General features: G+C 41.1%; 2 protein-coding genes across 2 annotated transcripts in view; both read left to right on the top strand.

Annotated features, from left to right (window-relative positions):
• The window catches only part of LOC115370442 (carcinoembryonic antigen-related cell adhesion molecule 2-like), a 78,383-nt gene that overhangs the window by 53,343 nt on the left and 6,563 nt on the right, over positions 1-18,477 (top strand). The gene's annotated exons all lie outside the window — the stretch shown is intronic.
• LOC115370456 (uncharacterized) overlaps positions 5,169-18,477 on the top strand; it is a 34,259-nt gene continuing 20,950 nt past the window's right edge. Inside the window, exons 1-2 of the mRNA XM_030067490.1 lie at positions 5,169-5,329; positions 14,500-14,796. Coding sequence (XP_029923350.1) covers positions 5,269-5,329; positions 14,500-14,796 — 358 coding nt within the window. The 5' untranslated portion in view covers positions 5,169-5,268. The remainder of the gene's footprint in view (positions 5,330-14,499; positions 14,797-18,477) is intronic.

Raw genomic sequence — 18,477 nt, 5'->3', positions numbered from 1 at the left:
TGTCCTGGGCCGTGCACATCCCATGCCAGTTTGTGATGTTTCCAGTCAGGATGCTTTCAATCGCTCCTTTGTAGAAGCTGACAAGAACTTGGCGTGGGAATTTTGCTTTCTTAAGTTTCCTTAAGAAATACAGCTGTTTCTGAGCTTTTTTAACCAGGGCAGAGATATGTGAAGTCCATGACAGGGTCTCTGTTATGTTGATTCCCAGGAACTTAAAACTGCTCACTTGCTCCACCTCAGCTCCATTGATGTAGATAGGGTTGTGTGTCTTTGCCTCCTTTTTTCGAAAATCAACTATCAGCTCTTTGGTTTTGCTGACGTTGAGCAGTAGGTTGTTTTCTGTGCACCATTCTGCAAGATGGTTGATTTCCTCCCGATATGAAAACTCATCATTGTTGGAAATCCGGCCGATGATGGTGGTGTCATCTGCGAACTTCACAATAGAGTTCTCTCCATGTCGGGGGTTGCAGTCGTGGGTGTACAGCGTGAACAGGAGGGGGCTGAGCACACAGCCCTGGGGCGCTCCGGTGTTGAGCACTAGAGTGGAGGAGGAGAGACTGCCAATCCGAACTGACTGGGGGCTGTTTGTGAGGAAGTCCAGTATCCAGTTGCAGAGAGTGGTACTGATGCCCAGAGTGTTCAGTTTTCCAATCAGCTTCATGGGGGAGATTGTGTTGAAAGCTGAGCTGAAATCAACAAACAGCATTCTGATGTAGGTGCTGCTTTTCTCCAGGTGAGTGAAGACTGAGTGGAGAGCAGTGGAGATGGCATCCTCTGTGGATCTGTTGGTTCTGAATGCAAACTGCTGAGGGTCCAGACTGGCAGGGATGTTGTTCTTTATGTGCTGGAGAACCAGTTTCTCAAAGCACTTCATCAGGATGGGGGTGAGTGCCACAGGGCGGTAGTCATTTAGATTAGACACTGCAGACTTTTTAGGCACAGGGATGATGGTGGCTGTCTTGAAGCAGGTGGGAACACTCTCCTGAGACAGTGATATGTTGAAAATGTCAGTAATGACATCTACTAGCTGGTTGGCACATGTTTTTAGTACACGGCCAGGGATGTTATCAGGCCCAGCAGCTTTACTCATATTCACTTTCAGCAGGACTTTGCTCACATCCACTGTGGATACTGACAGTGGCCGGTCCTCTGGAGGCGGAGTAGACTTTACAGCTGACTCCCTGTTGAGGAGGTCAAAGCGAGCATAAAATGTGTTTAGCTCGTCTGGTAACGTGGCCTCACACATGATGGGAGCACTCCTGACACTGACCGCCTGCCACGAGTCTTTGCTGTTGTTGGTGTTGAGGTCTCTCTCCAGTCTCTGCTGATGCCTTCGCTTTGCCTCCTTGATGCCAGCTTTCAATTTTGCTCTGGCAGTGTTGTAAGCTTCTTTGTCACCTGACTTAAAGGCAGCTTTTTGGCTCTACATAGAGCTCTCACCTCTCCATTCATCCAGGCTTTCTCATTAGGGAATGATTTAACTGTCCTTGTTTTTACCACATCATGAGCACATTTGCTGATGTATGATGTCACTGATGATGCGTATTCTTCAAGGTCAATATGGTTCTCCTGGGTAGCAGCATCTTTGAACATCTGACATGGTCCAGTGTGTTGTTTCCTCTGGTGGAGATGTGGATGTGCTGGTGGAATCTTGGCAGAACAGTTCTGAGGTCTGTTTGATTAAAATCCGCAACAACAATAATAACAGCATCTGGCTGTTTTGCTATGTGACAGCAGCAACAAACACACTGGTGAATTCTCTAGGCAGGTAATATGGCCGACATCTGAGCAGTAAAAACTCAACGTCAGGTGAACATTTTCCATCCACTCTGACTGCACCTGAGCACCAAGCATCATTGATGTACACACAGAGTCCACCCCCTCTCGTCTTACCGGAGTCTTGTGTTCTGTCAGCTCTGCCCGTCCAGTGTTAAGAGCCACGTCTCTGTGAAGATGAGAGCACTGCAGTTTCTGGTTTCTCTTTGCTGGGTCAGCCTGAGCCTTATCTCATCCATTTTATTTTCCTGCGACCGGACATTTGCCAGGAGTAGGCTGGGTAGCGGGACAGCCTTGGGTCCAAGCCTTCTTAGCTTGAGTCTTACCCCGGCTTGTTTCCTTCTCTTCCTGGGTCGACCACACCGCTTGTGATGACGTCTGGTCCGAATGTTTTGGTTGTCGGATCTTGAGATGCCAAGAGCAGAGATCGTCTCAAGGTCAGCGGCACTCAATCCAATTATTGCACTTCCTCCTCTGATATTGACGAGTGTATTACTGTCATAAGTAATACACCACAAGTGATACGATTCTCAGCAATAAAAACGAGAGAATCGCTCCTCTTTATGCTAAAATTGAGGGAGCCACCAGCTGCTGCATGTATATGCAGCATTACCATGGCAACAGTGGTGCAACTGACATTATGGCTTCCAAGTTGCTATATCAGTGTAGCCCATGTTACCCATCATTTGAAGAGGTGAAAGCACATGTATGTGGTAAGTATGATGACAGATCAGAGATAGTTTATTCTTTTTCTTCAATAATATGGCAACTTTTATTCAACTTAAAACTTAAAACACATTTGTGTAGGCCTATGGTACAAATCTTGGAAACAATGTTTAACAATAACTGTTTTTTCATAGTGGACATTGAATGCATTGTAGTACCGCTTTAATTAATGATACAAAGTAATGTCCTGCTCAGACAGTTCTTCGGCTACAATCGTGAGGAGAGTCGCCCTCTCGGCTTCCATACTTGCAATGATTGCGTAATGCAACAGGTTGTCTGTGGTTCAGAGCTTAATCGTTTCGTAATGCATTTTTGTCTAAGTTTATGAATGTAAATAGTAATTGTGTTTTCTGTGACTGTGAGGAATCCATTGTTCATGTGTTTTATGAATGTAGTGTTGTACATGATTTTTGGACTGACCTGAGAAATTACTTTTCTGGATTTCTTGGTCTGTCATACTTGTTCACCAAAAAAGATGTATTTTGCTATTTTACACATAACAACAAATCTATTGAATTCATAACCAATTACTTCATACTTTGTTGTAAGTTCTTTATACACAAACATAGATTTCTCAAAACCAAACCACTTTTTAAAGTCTTTTTGCTTGAATTCAACTTTAATCTAAAGTCTCTAAGAATTATAAACGATAAAAAAAATGAACTATTCTTACAGTATTACGACAGCCTGGACTTTTGTTACAATCAATGAATGTAATCTTGTTCTTTGCGTGACCAATGTATGTACTCTTTCCTTCCCTCTTTACTTAATTTTACGTCCTTTTAATTTATTTACTTATTTATTTACTACCATCATTTTATTGTAATTGCATGACACTGAGTATTACTCTATATTTTTGTCTGTTTGTTGTTGTTGTTGTTGTTGTTGTTGTTGTTTTGTTTGTTTGTTTGTTTCTATCCAAACGTGTTTGTATTAATCTGAATTGTCAATAAAGATTTGAAAAAAAAAAAAAAAAAAAAAAAAAAAAAAAAAAAAAAAGAATCCCCGAAAAAAAAAAAAAGAGCTTAATCGTTTCCGTTAGCTTGACGTTACACACCGGTACGTCTACACTTAATACGCCCCAGGAGCAGTAGGTGACGTCACCACCGCTCGCGGACCTGCAAGTGTAGCCGGCAGACGCTCTTCTTCCGTTTGACGTCGCGTAGCTACCTATCCTGCCGCTGATGCGGAATTGTCGGCTGCAGCAGGACACGAGCACGCAGGTAACAACCCAGCTGGCATTCAACGGACGTTCAACATTGAAATATAATTTAAAACATGTCACTTGTTGTTTCTACATTGAAACAATGTTGAAATAATATATAAAGCTAACAATTGCAGAAACGTTGACAACCTATCAATAAATCAACGTTGAAATTTACACAAGATCTGTATGTTGATTCAACCTATTGGCCTCTTCCATGTTCTATCCTGAAATTATCATTACCCAGCTGGCATTTTAACATTTATTCAACCCTGAATCAACATCATAACTCATGGCTGAATCAATGTTTAATTCAGTGTTGATTTTGCAAAGCGAATCAACGTTGATATTGTGATGTTGTTTCAATGTCTTAAGACAATGAAACTTGTGATGTTAATTCTTAATTCAATATTAATTCACTGTTGTGCCTTCAACATTAGTTCACTCATGTAGAAACGTAAGACATTGAAACAACATCACAATATCAACGTCGCTTGGCAAAATCAAAACCAAATTCAACATTAAGGAAAAAACTTTGGAATCCAGAGGTAGAAACTTGTTCTCTCACTCTCTCTCTCTCTCTCTTTCTCTCTCTCTCTCACTCACACACACACACACACACACACACACACACACACACACACACACTAACACACACACACTTCCCTCACATTAGCATATACACACCACCTGCTTTTTGTTATGATGTGAAGCATGTTGTGTGTTTTGTTGCCGGGGTTTGTAGCAGTAAAAGCAGAGAGAGCTCAGTTTCATCAACTATTGAACTGGACATTTTTTTGCCTGACTCTGTTTGACTGGCATTTTATTGATCACTTAGATAGCAGTGACTTGGAATGAAGTTGGTTCATTTAAAAAAAAAAAAAAATACCTTTGATGTAGTTAAGCTACATGTTGTCACTGTATTGTAGCTTAGCTTGCTACATTATCTGGAGGGGAGCGTCAGTGTAGTGAAGCTTCATTTAATGCAGAGTAACTGGCAGCTCAGCTCACTACATTTTCCAAGTAGCTTGCCCAACACTGGTTGGTATTGTGTTATCTGTATCCTGTTCTCTGCGTACAACATCCATTGCGCGTCTGTTTGTCCTGGGGAGGGATCCTTCCGCTGTTGCTCCCCTGAGGGGTTAGGGATAGGGTTAGAGGGACTCAGTGGATTTGAAGAAACTTTTTTAAGAAATGAGAAAAAGAGATTTAGTGTTTGCAAATTTACATTTATGCATATTGTATTTTGATAAAATAAGATGAATTAATAAAATTCCTTTTCACATCTCCTACTGAGATCAAAACACATTTTTATAGCATAAAGGAAAAAACAGAGTGTATTTGATCAAAGATAAACACAGAAATGTGTGAACATTAAAACACATCAGTCAAAAAACCTCCCACCCACCCACCCCCACATTACTTTCAAACTTTCGCTGCGGAAGGAAGCAGGAGGGTGCCGCAGTTCAGACACCAGCGGAGCTCCTGCGCTGTGTCAGAGGAAATTAGTTGCCTGAATAAGTTTATATGAAACCATTTGTTCCTCATATTTGTCAGTAGACATGGCTTGCTGTGTGTTTTTCCTGGGCCTCCTGGCTGTGCTGCTCCTGGAGCTCACGGAGGGTAAGTCCCAGCAAACCAGTTCACTTCTGATGGAAACAGGCCACAGTGTGACGGGAGGCTCTTTTTCTACAATGTTGCTGCTACAGTGTTTCATCTCGGTTTGTTTCACTCAGAGATGTTTTTATGAATTGTTGTCTTGTTGAAGAACGATCGATGCCTACAGTTTGCTGAGAATTTAGTTCAGTAAAAACTCCCATTTTACTTTCACTGTGAGATTTTAGAGGAAGGGCACATGTTGACCGATATAGAACTGGCAATAAAGTTTACTCATAAAAAATAATACATTTAAGTGTTTTACAAATGTGATGTCGTATTAAATACAAAGGTGACTGTAAATAGAGAATTTTTCAGTGAGGTTTGGGTGTAGCCTGCTGGTGATGAGCGTCCCTTTTCTCTGATGCGGTGTCCTGTAAAAGTGCCAATACTCTGCTACTCTGGTATGCAACACACTGGCAGTTCTGCTATTCCTGCAGCCTTCCGGGTAGATTTTTTTAATTTAGATTTTAGCCTGTAAGCGTTTGTGGATATGAAAAATTGGTAATGCCAAGTTTGCAAAAGCTGCACCTCAGAGCGCTCTCCCCCAGAGACAAGCTGCTGTACCCTTACAGGTACCAATATGTGGTGTATTTTCTGAGAGTGCAGAGGGGAGAGCATTTGGCTGAAAGTGTGTTTAGATGCTTTGTGATAGGGATGAGTGAGTACACCACTATCTGTATCTGTATCTGTATCTGTTCAACCATCTACATTATCCGTATCCGTACTCTGAATGGGCGGGGCCGAAACGGAAGTGGTGGTGCTTAAACCAGAAGTTTGCGGGGTTTGACTGGAAATGGCTGGGGCTTAACTGGTATGTTATTTTAAGCCTATTTACAGAACAGCCTCAGAATTGAGCTTCAGATCAATGTCTTTGATCACAATAGTAAACAAATTATTTACAGAACAAGTTTTTTTTATAAGCACAGAACATGAATATTCTTAAGTGCATCAATGAATACAACACATGCAGTAGGCAATTATGAAGTACTAGAGACAGAGAGAGTGTGTGTGTGTATACATACATACATATATATGTATATATATATATATATATATATATATATATATATATATATATATATATATATATATACAGTACAGGCCAAAAGTTTGGACACACCTTCTCATTCAATGCGTTTTCTTTATTTTCATGACTATTTACATTGTAGATTCTCACTGAAGGAATCAAAACTATGAATGAACACATGTGGAGTTATGTACTTAACAAAAAAAGTGAAATAACTGAAAACATGTTTTATATTCTAGTTTCTTCAAAATAGCCACCCTTTGCTCTGATTACTGCTTTGCACACTCTTGGCATTCTCTCCATGAGCTTCAAGAGGTAGTCACCTGAAATGGTTTTCACTTCACAGGTGTGCCTTATCAGGGTTAATTAGTGGAATTTCTTGCTTTATCAATGGGGTTGGGACCATCAGTTGTGTTGTGCAGAAGTCAGGTTACTACACAGCCGACAGCCCTATTGGACAACTGTTAAAATTCATATTATGGCAAGAACCAATCAGCTAACTAAAGAAAAACGAGTGGCCATCATTACTTTAAGAAATGAAGGTCAGTCAGTCCGGAAAATTGCAAAAACTTTAAATGTGTTCCCAAGTGGAGTCGCAAAAACCATCAAGCGCTACAACGAAACTGGCACACGAGGACCGACCCAGGAAAGGAAGACCAAGAGTCACCTCTGCTTCTGAGGACAAGTTCATCCGAGTCACCAGCCTCAGAAATCACAAGTTAACAGCAGCTCAGATCAGAGACCAGATAAATGCCACACAGAGTTCTAGCAGCAGACCCATCTCTAGAACAACTGTTAAGAGGAGACTGCGCCAATCAGGCCTTCATGGTCAAATAGCTGCTAGGAAACCACTGCTAAGGAGAGGCAACAAGCAGAAGAGATTTGTTTGGGCCAAGAAACACAAGGAATGGACATTAGACCAGTGGAAATCTGTGCTTTGGTCTGATGAGTCCAAATCTGTGATCTTTGGTTCCAACCGCCGTGTCTTTGTGAGACGCAGAAAAGGTGAACGGATGGATTCCACATGCCTGGTTCCCACTGTGAAGCATGGAGGAGGAGGTGTGATGGTGTGGGGGTGTTTTGCTGGTGACACTGTTGGGGATTTATTCAAAATTGAAGGCACACTGAACCAGCATGGCTACCACAGCATCCTGCAGCGACATGCCATCCCATCCGGTTTGCGTTTAGTTGGACGATCATTTATTTTTCAACAGGACAATGACCCCAAACACACCTCCAGGCTGTGTAAGGGCTATTTGACCAAGAAGGAGAGTGATGGAGTGCTGCGGCAGATGACCTGGCCTCCACAGTCACCGGACCTGAACCCAATCCAGATGGTTTGGGGTTAGCTGGACCGCAGAGTGAAGGCAAAGGGGCCAACAAGTGCTAAACACCTCTGGGAACTCCTTCAAGACTGTTGGAAAACCATTTCAGGTGACTACCTCTTGAAGCTCATGGAGAGAATGCCAAGAGTGTGCAAAGCAGTAATCAGAGCAAAGGGTGGCTATTTTGAAGGAACTAGAATATAAAACATGTTTTCAGTTATTTCTCCTTTTTTTGTTAAGTACATAACTCCACATGTGTTCATTCATAGTTCTGATTCCTTCAGTGAGAATCTACAATGTAAATAGTCATGAAAATAAAGAAAACGCATTGAATGAGAAGGTGTGTCCAAACTTTTGGCCTGTACTGTATATATATAGCTTAATTTGTAATATTTATACTACTACTATATTTATTTTTTATGACCTACAGTCAGAAAGTGTCAGACTCTCAGTGCATGCAGCCAAAATAAAATACAAATAATAAAGTCCTTTGTGTGTTCAGCTAATGTGTGTGTGGTGTGTTGGCAGTGAGAGACGCGACGTGAGTCTCATTCAGCCTGTCTGCTCAAAAGCAGCGTGTCTGTTACCAACCAAGTTTAGCAGAAACTCTACTGACTATCAGTGATTACAGACCGAGGGAAGAGTGAGCTGAATAAAACCTGACTGCTACTGAAGAGAGACGCCATGTGAGCTGTCACACCTGAGTGAGTGACACCTGGGCCGTATTCAATGTAGACGTACCGGTACGTAACGTCAAGCTAACAGAAACGATAAAGCTCTGAACAACCTGTTGCATTATGCAAGCGTTGCAAGTATGGAAGCCGAGAGGGCCATTCTCCTCGCGGCTGTAGCCGAAGAACTGTCTGAGCAGGACATTACTTTACATGGATCAGGGGCACTGCCAAAGACCTTTGACATCACTGCCACTGCTTTGGTGATCAGACGCAGGAGGAGACCTCCAACCTGGATCAGTGGTTATGAAAAAAATAGTTACTGTTAAACATTGTTTCCAAGATTTGTACCATAGGCCTACACAAATGTGTTTTAAGTTGAATAAAAGTCACCATATTATTGAAGAAAAACAATAATCTTCGTCTGATCTGTCATCATACTTACCACATACATGTGCTTTTACCTCTTCAACATGGGCTATACTGATATAGCAACTTGGAAGCCATAATGGAGCTCTATCATTTTAAATGGCAGAGGCTTAAAAACAGGTTGATGCTGATTGGATAACACCTCTGACACGCCCACAAAATGGAGGAAAACTACCTCCGAGGCATGTTGCTCTCTGCTACAAAACGTTACGACCAAACAGATCATTCAATGAGATAACGTTATGTATCATAACGTCGTTGAATACACCCCTGAGGTTGTCTCTGTGTGTGTGTGTGTGAGCGGGGCACACGGCGTAGGGGAGGGGCGCTGTGTGTGACTGGCTTATCACACAACGTGGACACAGTCAGCTACCCAGTGAGGATTTTCATTCATCATGAGCACGGATATTGACTCATATTACTCGGATAATACTCGCACTCGGCAAAAGTGCTTTATCCGTACCAGATACTTGAGCTGACCCAGCAAACAGGCCTGCAGTGGCCCTTTACAGGCCCACTTAGGGCAGCCCGCGCAGGTCCCCTGAGAATTTGCTCATTGGCAAAATGTTGGCCCCTCAGTGCTGGTCCCGCATGGGCAGCCCTCATTAACCCCTAAGGAAGCCTGCACTGGCCCTGTATGGGCCCACTTAGGGCTGGCTACAGGGCGCACAGCAGGCAGCCTTTACCTAGCCTTCAGGAAGCCCTCACTGCCCTCACTAGGCCCACACTTATTTTGCAGTTAAATTAATCTACAACAGTAAATCATAAATGTATCTCAGCTACTAGTGTAGTTTCCTTTGGGAGTTCCATACATCTAAAATGGATGCGGTCATTGATATATGCATTGTCAAAAATGTACAATAGTCAAAAGGATTCAAATCAATTCATTTATTAAATACAAACACATTACACTGAATGAAAAATGTTCTCCTCTGCACATTACAGCCTTATTCATTTAAGACATCATATGTAGAGACTTACATACTGTTGGTGACCCCCTAACTCTTCCTACTAAACATGGTCAACGGAACATCAGAGGAACTGCAGTCAAAAATCAAATATGAATGATTCAAATTCAGTTACTAGTGGCACATTTTTCAGCCCATACTTCAAACAAAAAAAAAGCAAAAACTGCAAAAACTCTGACCTCTGATGCTGAAAATATATTCTTGTGTGCTGCTAACATGTCCATACTTCTATTGAGGTGATGTGTTGATTGGCAAAGCTCACTCTTCCCCCAAGGTCTCTTGGGTAGTCAGCCGACGATGGTAGCGCTCCATTCGTCCACCCGCTGTCTCTTGAATTCCGTAGCTACACCTTAATCTCATCCTCAACTTCAAAATCCTGAGGACTTGGCTGGAGGGAGCATTTTCTTACAGCCTCTGAAACATAAAAGTAAAGAGGCCTATATAAAATACTGTGTGTAGTAAGCAGTATCTATATGCTATATGCAGGGTTTCCTCTAGGATTTTTTTTTAAACTGTGGGGGAGGGCTTCAGCGTCATTAACCCCCCCCCCCCCCATTTAACAATATATTAAATTATTATTATTATTTTCTTTTTAAATGTAAATTACTTATCAAACTGACCTAACAATTCAGCTACCAATGAATGAGCAGTAGTATGCACGTGATAACATAGATTGAAAAATAAGCCAAAGTGATACCTCTTCTCTGAATAGACAAGCTAAGCCAGTGTGCTGCTGTTAGCCAGTGAAAATAGAGCGGAGTGGCAACTCTTCACTTGTTACACAATCTATGTCAGTGCGCTGCTGTAGCTGGAAAGTTTCTATGCCTTTTGGACTTGTACGGTGCCGGTGCAGCTGTTGTAATTTTTTTCTTGGTGGTGCAGGTGAAATGACTGGAGGGGTTGTGCCCCCCAGATTTGCTTCCCTCCATGTGATTTTCCCCAGACATACGTTCATATTCCACACAAAAACAGCATTTCATTCAAATTTAGTGATATTCCGCGTTAAAAAATATCGATCCCGGAAAAAAATTTCGGGATCGCGGAAATTATGGGCCCTACAATGTTAACATTAACGATAACATTAGGGTTGTTTTCACAGGCTTGAACAAAAAACTGGATTAAATTTAATCTTGCCTCGGTACCTTTCTCTTGCCATCTGCGAGCGCGCTGCAGACAGTAATCAAACAGGCGGGTGATGACTCCGGTGTTCATTTTTCAAAATAAAGTTAATTGCAGTGTAATGTAACATTTCATGATATTTAAATTATCATTTCAAACTGATTATAATAAGTATATTTGTGCAAATAAAGGCTACATAGCCTACATCTGAAAAAAAAAAAAAATCTTCATTCCGAAGGTGTGGCGGCTTTTATTTTGCTGTACGCGTAGCGGAAACCCTGTGAGAAACAGGATGATAAGGACCACTAGCCCAGGGGTGTCCAATCATGTGCCATGGAGAGCTGAGAGGCTGCAGGTTTTCATTCCAACCAAGACCTCCACCAGGTGATTTCACTGATTAGCTCCTCCTTTCTGATACAAGGTGAGGTGATCAGTGAAGTCACCTGGTGGAGGTCTTGGTTTTTGATTTTGAGTTTTTTATTTATTTTTCTCTTTTTCTTTCTTTTATGTCTATGAGCCAATGGTTGGAAGCCAGACATATTTTTTTACCAGCAACTGTAAAATGGTAAACTGTTAATTTTGAACCCTGCTAAACCTTTTAAAACATCAATTATCTATTAAAAATTATAGGCTTTTCTTGTTAAAAACAAAAAGTAATATTTGTTCATGAGTTTTTAAGTGATCATGTGCAGAAACAATTTTTTATGCTTTCTGTGCAGCAGTGGCGGTTCTAGACCAATTTTACTGAAGGGGCCTGGCTAGGGCCAGGGGTTTTGTCAGAGGGGCACATTCAACCCGGGGCAAAAAAGACAAAGACTCAAAATTATATCTGATTTTTTTCCCCCATAAAACTAGTGATAACCCATTGTAACCAAATTGAATGGTTCAGAATACCACGTTTGAGACACAAATATAAGAGACAGAAACAATGGAAACATCCTATTTTTCAGTGCAACCTTAGTACAGACAAAGTCCTCACTTAGTACAAACTCCTGCTTCTAAAATCTTTATCAGGCAGTTTCATCAACATCATCACATCTTCATTACACCACTGTCTTCTTATCATTCATCAATAAATCATCATCATATTTACACTCTGAAAGTTTATTGTTACTTTGTAACAATACAATATTGTTTGTGGTAGTCGTTTCTTGCTTCTGACTGCCTCTCGTCGGGTAGTTGGTAACTTTTCGAGCTCGCTGTAGATCAACCAAACTGACTGTTTCCAGGTGGAGCGCTCTAAAGCGGCTTTCACAGAGCGCGCGCACGGCGCAGACCTCGACCGGCACAGCCGTTCATTGTGGATGTGATCGCGGAGCGCGAGGGCGCACCGGTCTGCGTTTATATTTAGAAATCTAGATGATTGACATCATGAGATATGCACTATTGCAAAGACAATGCAGTATAGTCATACATTTATTATAAAATTCCATGTGAAGTCACACACACAACAGGTAAGAAGTAGGAAAAAATACAGCCTTCATTCATGTAACATAATTTATTTAGAAGCATTAGTTCAGCTAATTCATAAATTAAAGAATGTATTTGCCTCTTTACATGGTGCATCTGAAGCCGCTATATTGTCCGCCAGAGAAAAAGTGCACCAGAATGGAAAACTTCCTAACGTCTGTTTCGGTCGCGTAGCAACCAGCCGTGCATGCGTGCATGCCGTGCATGCGTGCGCCCTACTCTGCACGCGTGTGCACACTGCTCTGCCCCTCTGTCTGCGGTACACAGCGCAGAGTGCGGCCCAAACCGCGCACTATGTGAAAGCCGCATCACAATTTCTGATCTTTGTTCGGAGGGGGGGCCACAGCGGGGTCCAGACTCAGTGTTACGGGGGCACTGGCCCCGGTTGGTCCCTCCCGAGAACCACCAGTGCTGTGCAGAGGCTATAAATGCAGTGTCTCTCTGAATTTCAAATTACATTGAATAAAAAAAAAAAAAAAAAAAAAAAAAGCCGCCAAAGTGTGGGAAATGACTTTGGGCTGCCTGCACAAAACCAGCATGGGCCCAACAGTACAAAAGTTGCTCTGGACCCAAATGGGCTGGCCCACACTGGGCCAACATGGGCTTTCTGTGGGCAATCCGCTATTATGGGCTGCTTACGGAGAGCCCGTGGTGAGCTCAGAGCTTTGGGCCTTGCCTGGGCAAGCCAGCACTGGGCCGGTGTAAGTTTGGTCTGGGCTGGCCCTAGCCCACAGTGCCCACAAAAAGCCTGCATGGGCCCCACTGGGGCATGTTTGCTGGGGAGTATCCGGCTCAACTCTACTTTGTGGCATTCTGTGTTTTGCACCACATAAAGGCCTGTATCTAGAACAGGATGTCAGCATGACAACATGCCAAGTCTCACAAAGTGCCCTAACCTTAAATTTGTACAATGCTTAATAAAATGTACTCAGTCACTTTCCACCTCGGTTTCCCACCTTACATGTATCTTGAACCAGAACTTGTCCTTTTTGGCATTTCTCAATACTGAGATCATATTTTCAAAACTCTTAAATCAACGTTTGACATACAGACACTATTTAAACAGTTAATGAAACTCTCAAATCAATGAAAACATGTCCGACAACTGAGGAAGTCATGAAACAGATACAGATGTTCAGGTATTAAACACTGAGCCCGAAAACACTTGAACAGCAAGCATTGTGTTATGGTCCTCCTTAATTGCTAGTATAAAATATACATATTGTGAGCAGTTACTTATTTCTACGTGTAAACCAGTATGAGACGTATTGTTGTACTGTGCACTGCACTGAACATAGGAGTTAAACACCATGGAAATATTTTACTGTTTCACAGGCTACCAAGATAGGCTGCACAATGGATATCGAAATTTTAATCCACAAACACTGTTAGAGATTACAGCAAAAATCAAGAGTCACTACCAACAGTAGGCCACAAATTTCACCTTTAGCCTGCCATTGATATTCCACCATTTTGGAGGTTGATTGTTTTACATCTAAATATGGGACAAATGTAGAATTCACCCCTCTGATGGATGTCAGTGCATTGAAAGTGTAACTACTTTTTTGAGAAGTTTATCATATAAAGGATGTGGTGGGTGGGACAAATAATACCTCTGCATGTAAATCCTGCCATGAAAACATTTCTGATCTATAAAACCCCCTTTAAAATCACTGTCACCCTGCTGACTAATTTTCTGTCATAATATGCACCAGCTTTTTATTTTTATTTCAAGTTTTTTTTGTGTGTGTATTTACATATCAAAATCTAACTACTTATGCATCTTTAATGTTTATCTCACAGTTTACGAGTTGGTGCACATAAAAATTTCAACCAGTCATACAGATTTATTTAACAGTTTTTAAGCAATACTTTTTAACAGTACTACCCATCCCTTTGAAAAGTCATCATATAAAAATGTCTTTCTCTTCCTATTCTAATAGTTTACACTTTTGAATTCCCATAACAAAAATAATCATTTAATACTAAGAATTGTCATATGGAACAATGGCTGATAATGTAATGTTTTTTCACCCTAAATAATGTGGAAAACTGAAAGCCTGCCATTGGAAAAGTGTTGCTTCCTCATTTTCACCTTGACTGACAAACTGCTGTCTCTTTGCAGGTGCAGCGAAACAAGTGTACTCTGCAGAGGGAGGTAAAGTCACACTGGAGCCAACCGTTCCTGATCAGCTCAAACCCCTCACAAGCATCCTGTGGAAACAAAATCGCAACATGGTGGTGGAATGGATTAAGAATTTAGGTTCTGCAGATTACTATGGAATGTTTGATGGTCACACAAATCTGGATATAGAGACTGGACGTTTGGAGATCGATACTTGGGCTCGTAATTACAGTGGAGTTTATTCTGTGGAGTTTAATGGCCAACTCCAGAGCGAGTCGTACAAGGTTGATGTGATCAGTAAGTATGATTGCCGTCCTTTGAAACATAAATTGTAATTAGGGGTTTAAGGCTGAAGAGCTTGAAACTGCGTTGCTTTTGTGCTGGTTCATTAGGGGTCCAAGGGTGCAACGAAGCTGCAGGAACCCTCATGTTTTTGTTAACATTCTTTTCTTTTTTTCTGATTTTTCTCTGCTAAAAGAGTTCATGCACCAGCGTCTGACTGAAAAACACAAAAATTAACATGTGGATTGCAAATTCCACCCACTACTCAGCCACGAAAACTGACACTCACTGACCTGAAGGTGGCATTGTAGTAATCAGGTTGACGTTTTTGCAGTTATCTCAAACGCTTTGGGCCACTTCCATCACTCACTTCCATCTTTGCTCAAATGCTCTTCTGCTCTAAAAATGATAAAGTGTGACATCTTGCCTGAAACTGCTGGGCCAATTGTTCCAAAACTTAATCATCTATGGACTTCACGAATCTTAAATAAAAGAAATATCAATATATCAATCTGTTTCGATCATACAAGCTAGGGATGCAAATTATCGATTAATTAATTAACCGATAGTTGATTCACATTATCGATTGATTATAGATTAATTGATAAGTGGAAAATGCAATTTTCATTGTTTTTTCGTGATAGGGAAGGTCTCGGGGCCACATAAATACTGTCCCATGCATTAAACCTGTGATAAATGGAGAAATGCACACAGCATTTCAAAGAAATGTTGCTGCACCACAGACGGATGCAAGGAGACTCATGTTTCACTGCACACTCTTCCAAAAGAAACACTCGTTACAGACCAGTGGCTGATGGTCATTTTTTCCTGGGTCCTGCAGGATTTCAGTTCAAATTTCCTCGTCTGTTCGGCTCATTTCAGCACCGACTGTTATATCAGCCTGACACAATCCAATGCCAGTTTGGCAAAGAAACTACAAAGTCGAGCTCAAACATGTACGGTCATACAACATCACGCTCAGCGGCAGCTATGACAATCATACATAATATAGATCTATACAAGATGATAATTCCTGTTTACTGGTGAGTACAGTTGGGTACACCTCCAGGGGAAAGGCAAGAGAGAGGAGCTGTGAAACTATATTTATCAGACCACAGGTACTCAAAACCACAAATACATCTTGCAGGGAGTTCAAATAAAACCCTGGAGAAGTGCACAGCATGGGGCCTTTAAAGTACAAGCACATGTCGTGCATTTGCTGTCTTTGTCATCATTTATCAACTTAAAATGGTCCCACACTCCACTCCGTTTTGACCGCCTCATGTTTGTTTTGTTCCCCTGTGTGCGTCCCGGTATGTCTGGTGTCAGAACTATTTGAGTTGGTTCAACAATTAAAATGATAAATAGAACCACAAGCAGCAATGGATGGGATCCAAGCAGATCAAGTAGTCTTCAACTAAACGTGAACTTCAGAAGAATTTAAATGTGAAAACAATCCAGGTGTTCAAAGGAACAATGCTTCGATGTTAGCCTTAGTTTTTATGCTGGGCACATAAAAAAAAGATGGAAAATGTAAAAATAAAAGGCAGTGGTCCACTGGATGTGAACGCACAACCCTCGGGTTTAGGGGCCAGCACTTTGTCCACTGTATTATATCCTTAGCTGTGAAAACTCCTTGTTGGTGGGATCAATACAAGAGACAATGTTTAAGAAAGTCCAACTGGTACTTGCCTCAAAACAATATTTGGTCTATACTGCCTTCACCTACTAATCAACCACATATGGCTTCAACTCAGTTTGTTGAGTTGATAATATTCAGAACTCCAAGTTGAGCCTAAATTCTAATGCATCTCTGTTATAAAGACATTTTGTCCTGTGGGTACTTGCACAAGCAATGTTACCATAACTAATGAAAGGGTTCATCATTGTGTAATAAAAAATAACACCAGTTCTTTTGTGTATCAAGGTCTGATTTTACCAGTAATGCCAATACTTGTAGTTATTTTAGATGATATGTACAGTGTGTGAGCTTTCCAAGTTATTGGTACATCTGTGAGAGAGACTGAAAAAAAAGAAATCTGTTTTCTCCACCAACAGAGAAAGTCCCAAAGCCCACAGTGGTGCTACTGAATTGTTCTCACACCCCGTCCGCCTGCACACTGATCTGTAATGGAGGGACCCCAGAGGCTGAACCAATCACCTACAGTTGGAGGCGAGATGGAGGAAACTGGACTCAGTCAAGTAAATTGATTGAAATCACCGAGGCTGACCACCATTATGAACATATATTCTGCCAGATGAAGAACCCAGTTAGTGTGGAAGAGAGTGACCCATGGAAGAATCCATTCTATCCAGGTATGTAGTTTACTCTGCACTGGGAGATCAATAAAGATTTGACATTTTGTCAGTTCACATATGCAGGATTAGCCATTATTAAAGTTTTGCAATAACACATGAATGTGTTGAGATATTAACCTGAAATTTGAGAAATTTGTTCAGGTTTCACTAAGCTTATGTATTAAAGCATATTGAGCTTCACCTCTAGGGGGCACCACAATTGTGAAAAGTTCTTAACTCATAATCGGTTTGTTTGAAATTTGCACATACGTTTGCATGAAATCCAGTTTGTATGACCTAGGGTCATGACTGAGTCGATGCATAACATCTTGTATTGACTGATTAAAGAGGCTGTGGCTTATTATGGCAAATCAAAATGTCTTAAAATTTCACAGTCCAAACTAAAAAAAAAAAAAAAAGAAAAGAAAAAAAAGACAAAAATCACCTTTACATCCTACAGAGCTGAAATATAACATTGAAGTTTGCTTCCCTGCCACCTCTGGTCAGTTCGGAGGTCCACACCCAAAACCAGCAGAAGGATGTGATTTATTTTTCGGCAGTTTATTCCCAACAGTTAAATTTTATGGAATTCGTGTTCTTGTGTTTTACATACATGGCCAGACATGACTGTTGAACAGATTGGGGGTGGGGGTGGGGGGGGCATGTGTTTAAAACTATTTTATAGTTGCTTAATAGGGGAGCTGTTGAAACTTTCAGTTTCTAATAGTTTGTGTTGGTATGCTGATGCTTAACACAACTTGTGCATTCCAAGTTATGGCTTAATCCAGTTGTCTGAAACACAGCTGGAATCTGGAGAATAATACAACAGTGTAGGGTTACTTTCAAGAGAGAGGGAGAATCATTAAAGATCCCAATCAGGACGATTTTGTTGTTACTGTGATTGAAACTTCAAGGATTACATGGCACAGATAAACCTGATGGATTGATTTGCAACTCTCTAAGGGCTCCTTTAAATAGGGCACTGTCTAAAAGGAGACAAAGCTGATAACAGCTTCTAGTTGGGTCGTTATAATAAGTGGAAGCTGCACTGAAGAACTGCTGAAAAATGGAAGCTAACATATCAATAGGAGCTGAATGATCATCATGCAGCTGCATGGCTAATGCATCTCTTTTGGAAACAGTAAAATGTCAGACATTTTGTCCTGTGGGTACTTGCCCAGCAAGCTTACTATAGCTAATAAAAGGGTACATCATTGAGTCATAAAAATTTTAAAAATTCTTTTTATCAATAGTTTGATTTTACCAATAATGCCTATGTTTTACTAGTTTAGATGATATGTACAGTGTGTGAGCTTTCCAAGTTATTGATACATCTGTGAGAGATGAAAAAAGGAAATGTGTTTCCTCCACCAACAGAGAAAGTCCCAAAGCCCACGG

This window comes from Myripristis murdjan, chromosome 2 (genome assembly GCF_902150065.1).
Source record: "Myripristis murdjan chromosome 2, fMyrMur1.1, whole genome shotgun sequence".
NCBI classification, from domain to species: Eukaryota; Metazoa; Chordata; class Actinopteri; order Holocentriformes; family Holocentridae; genus Myripristis; species Myripristis murdjan.
This window is presented reverse-complemented; position numbering and strand designations above follow the sequence as displayed.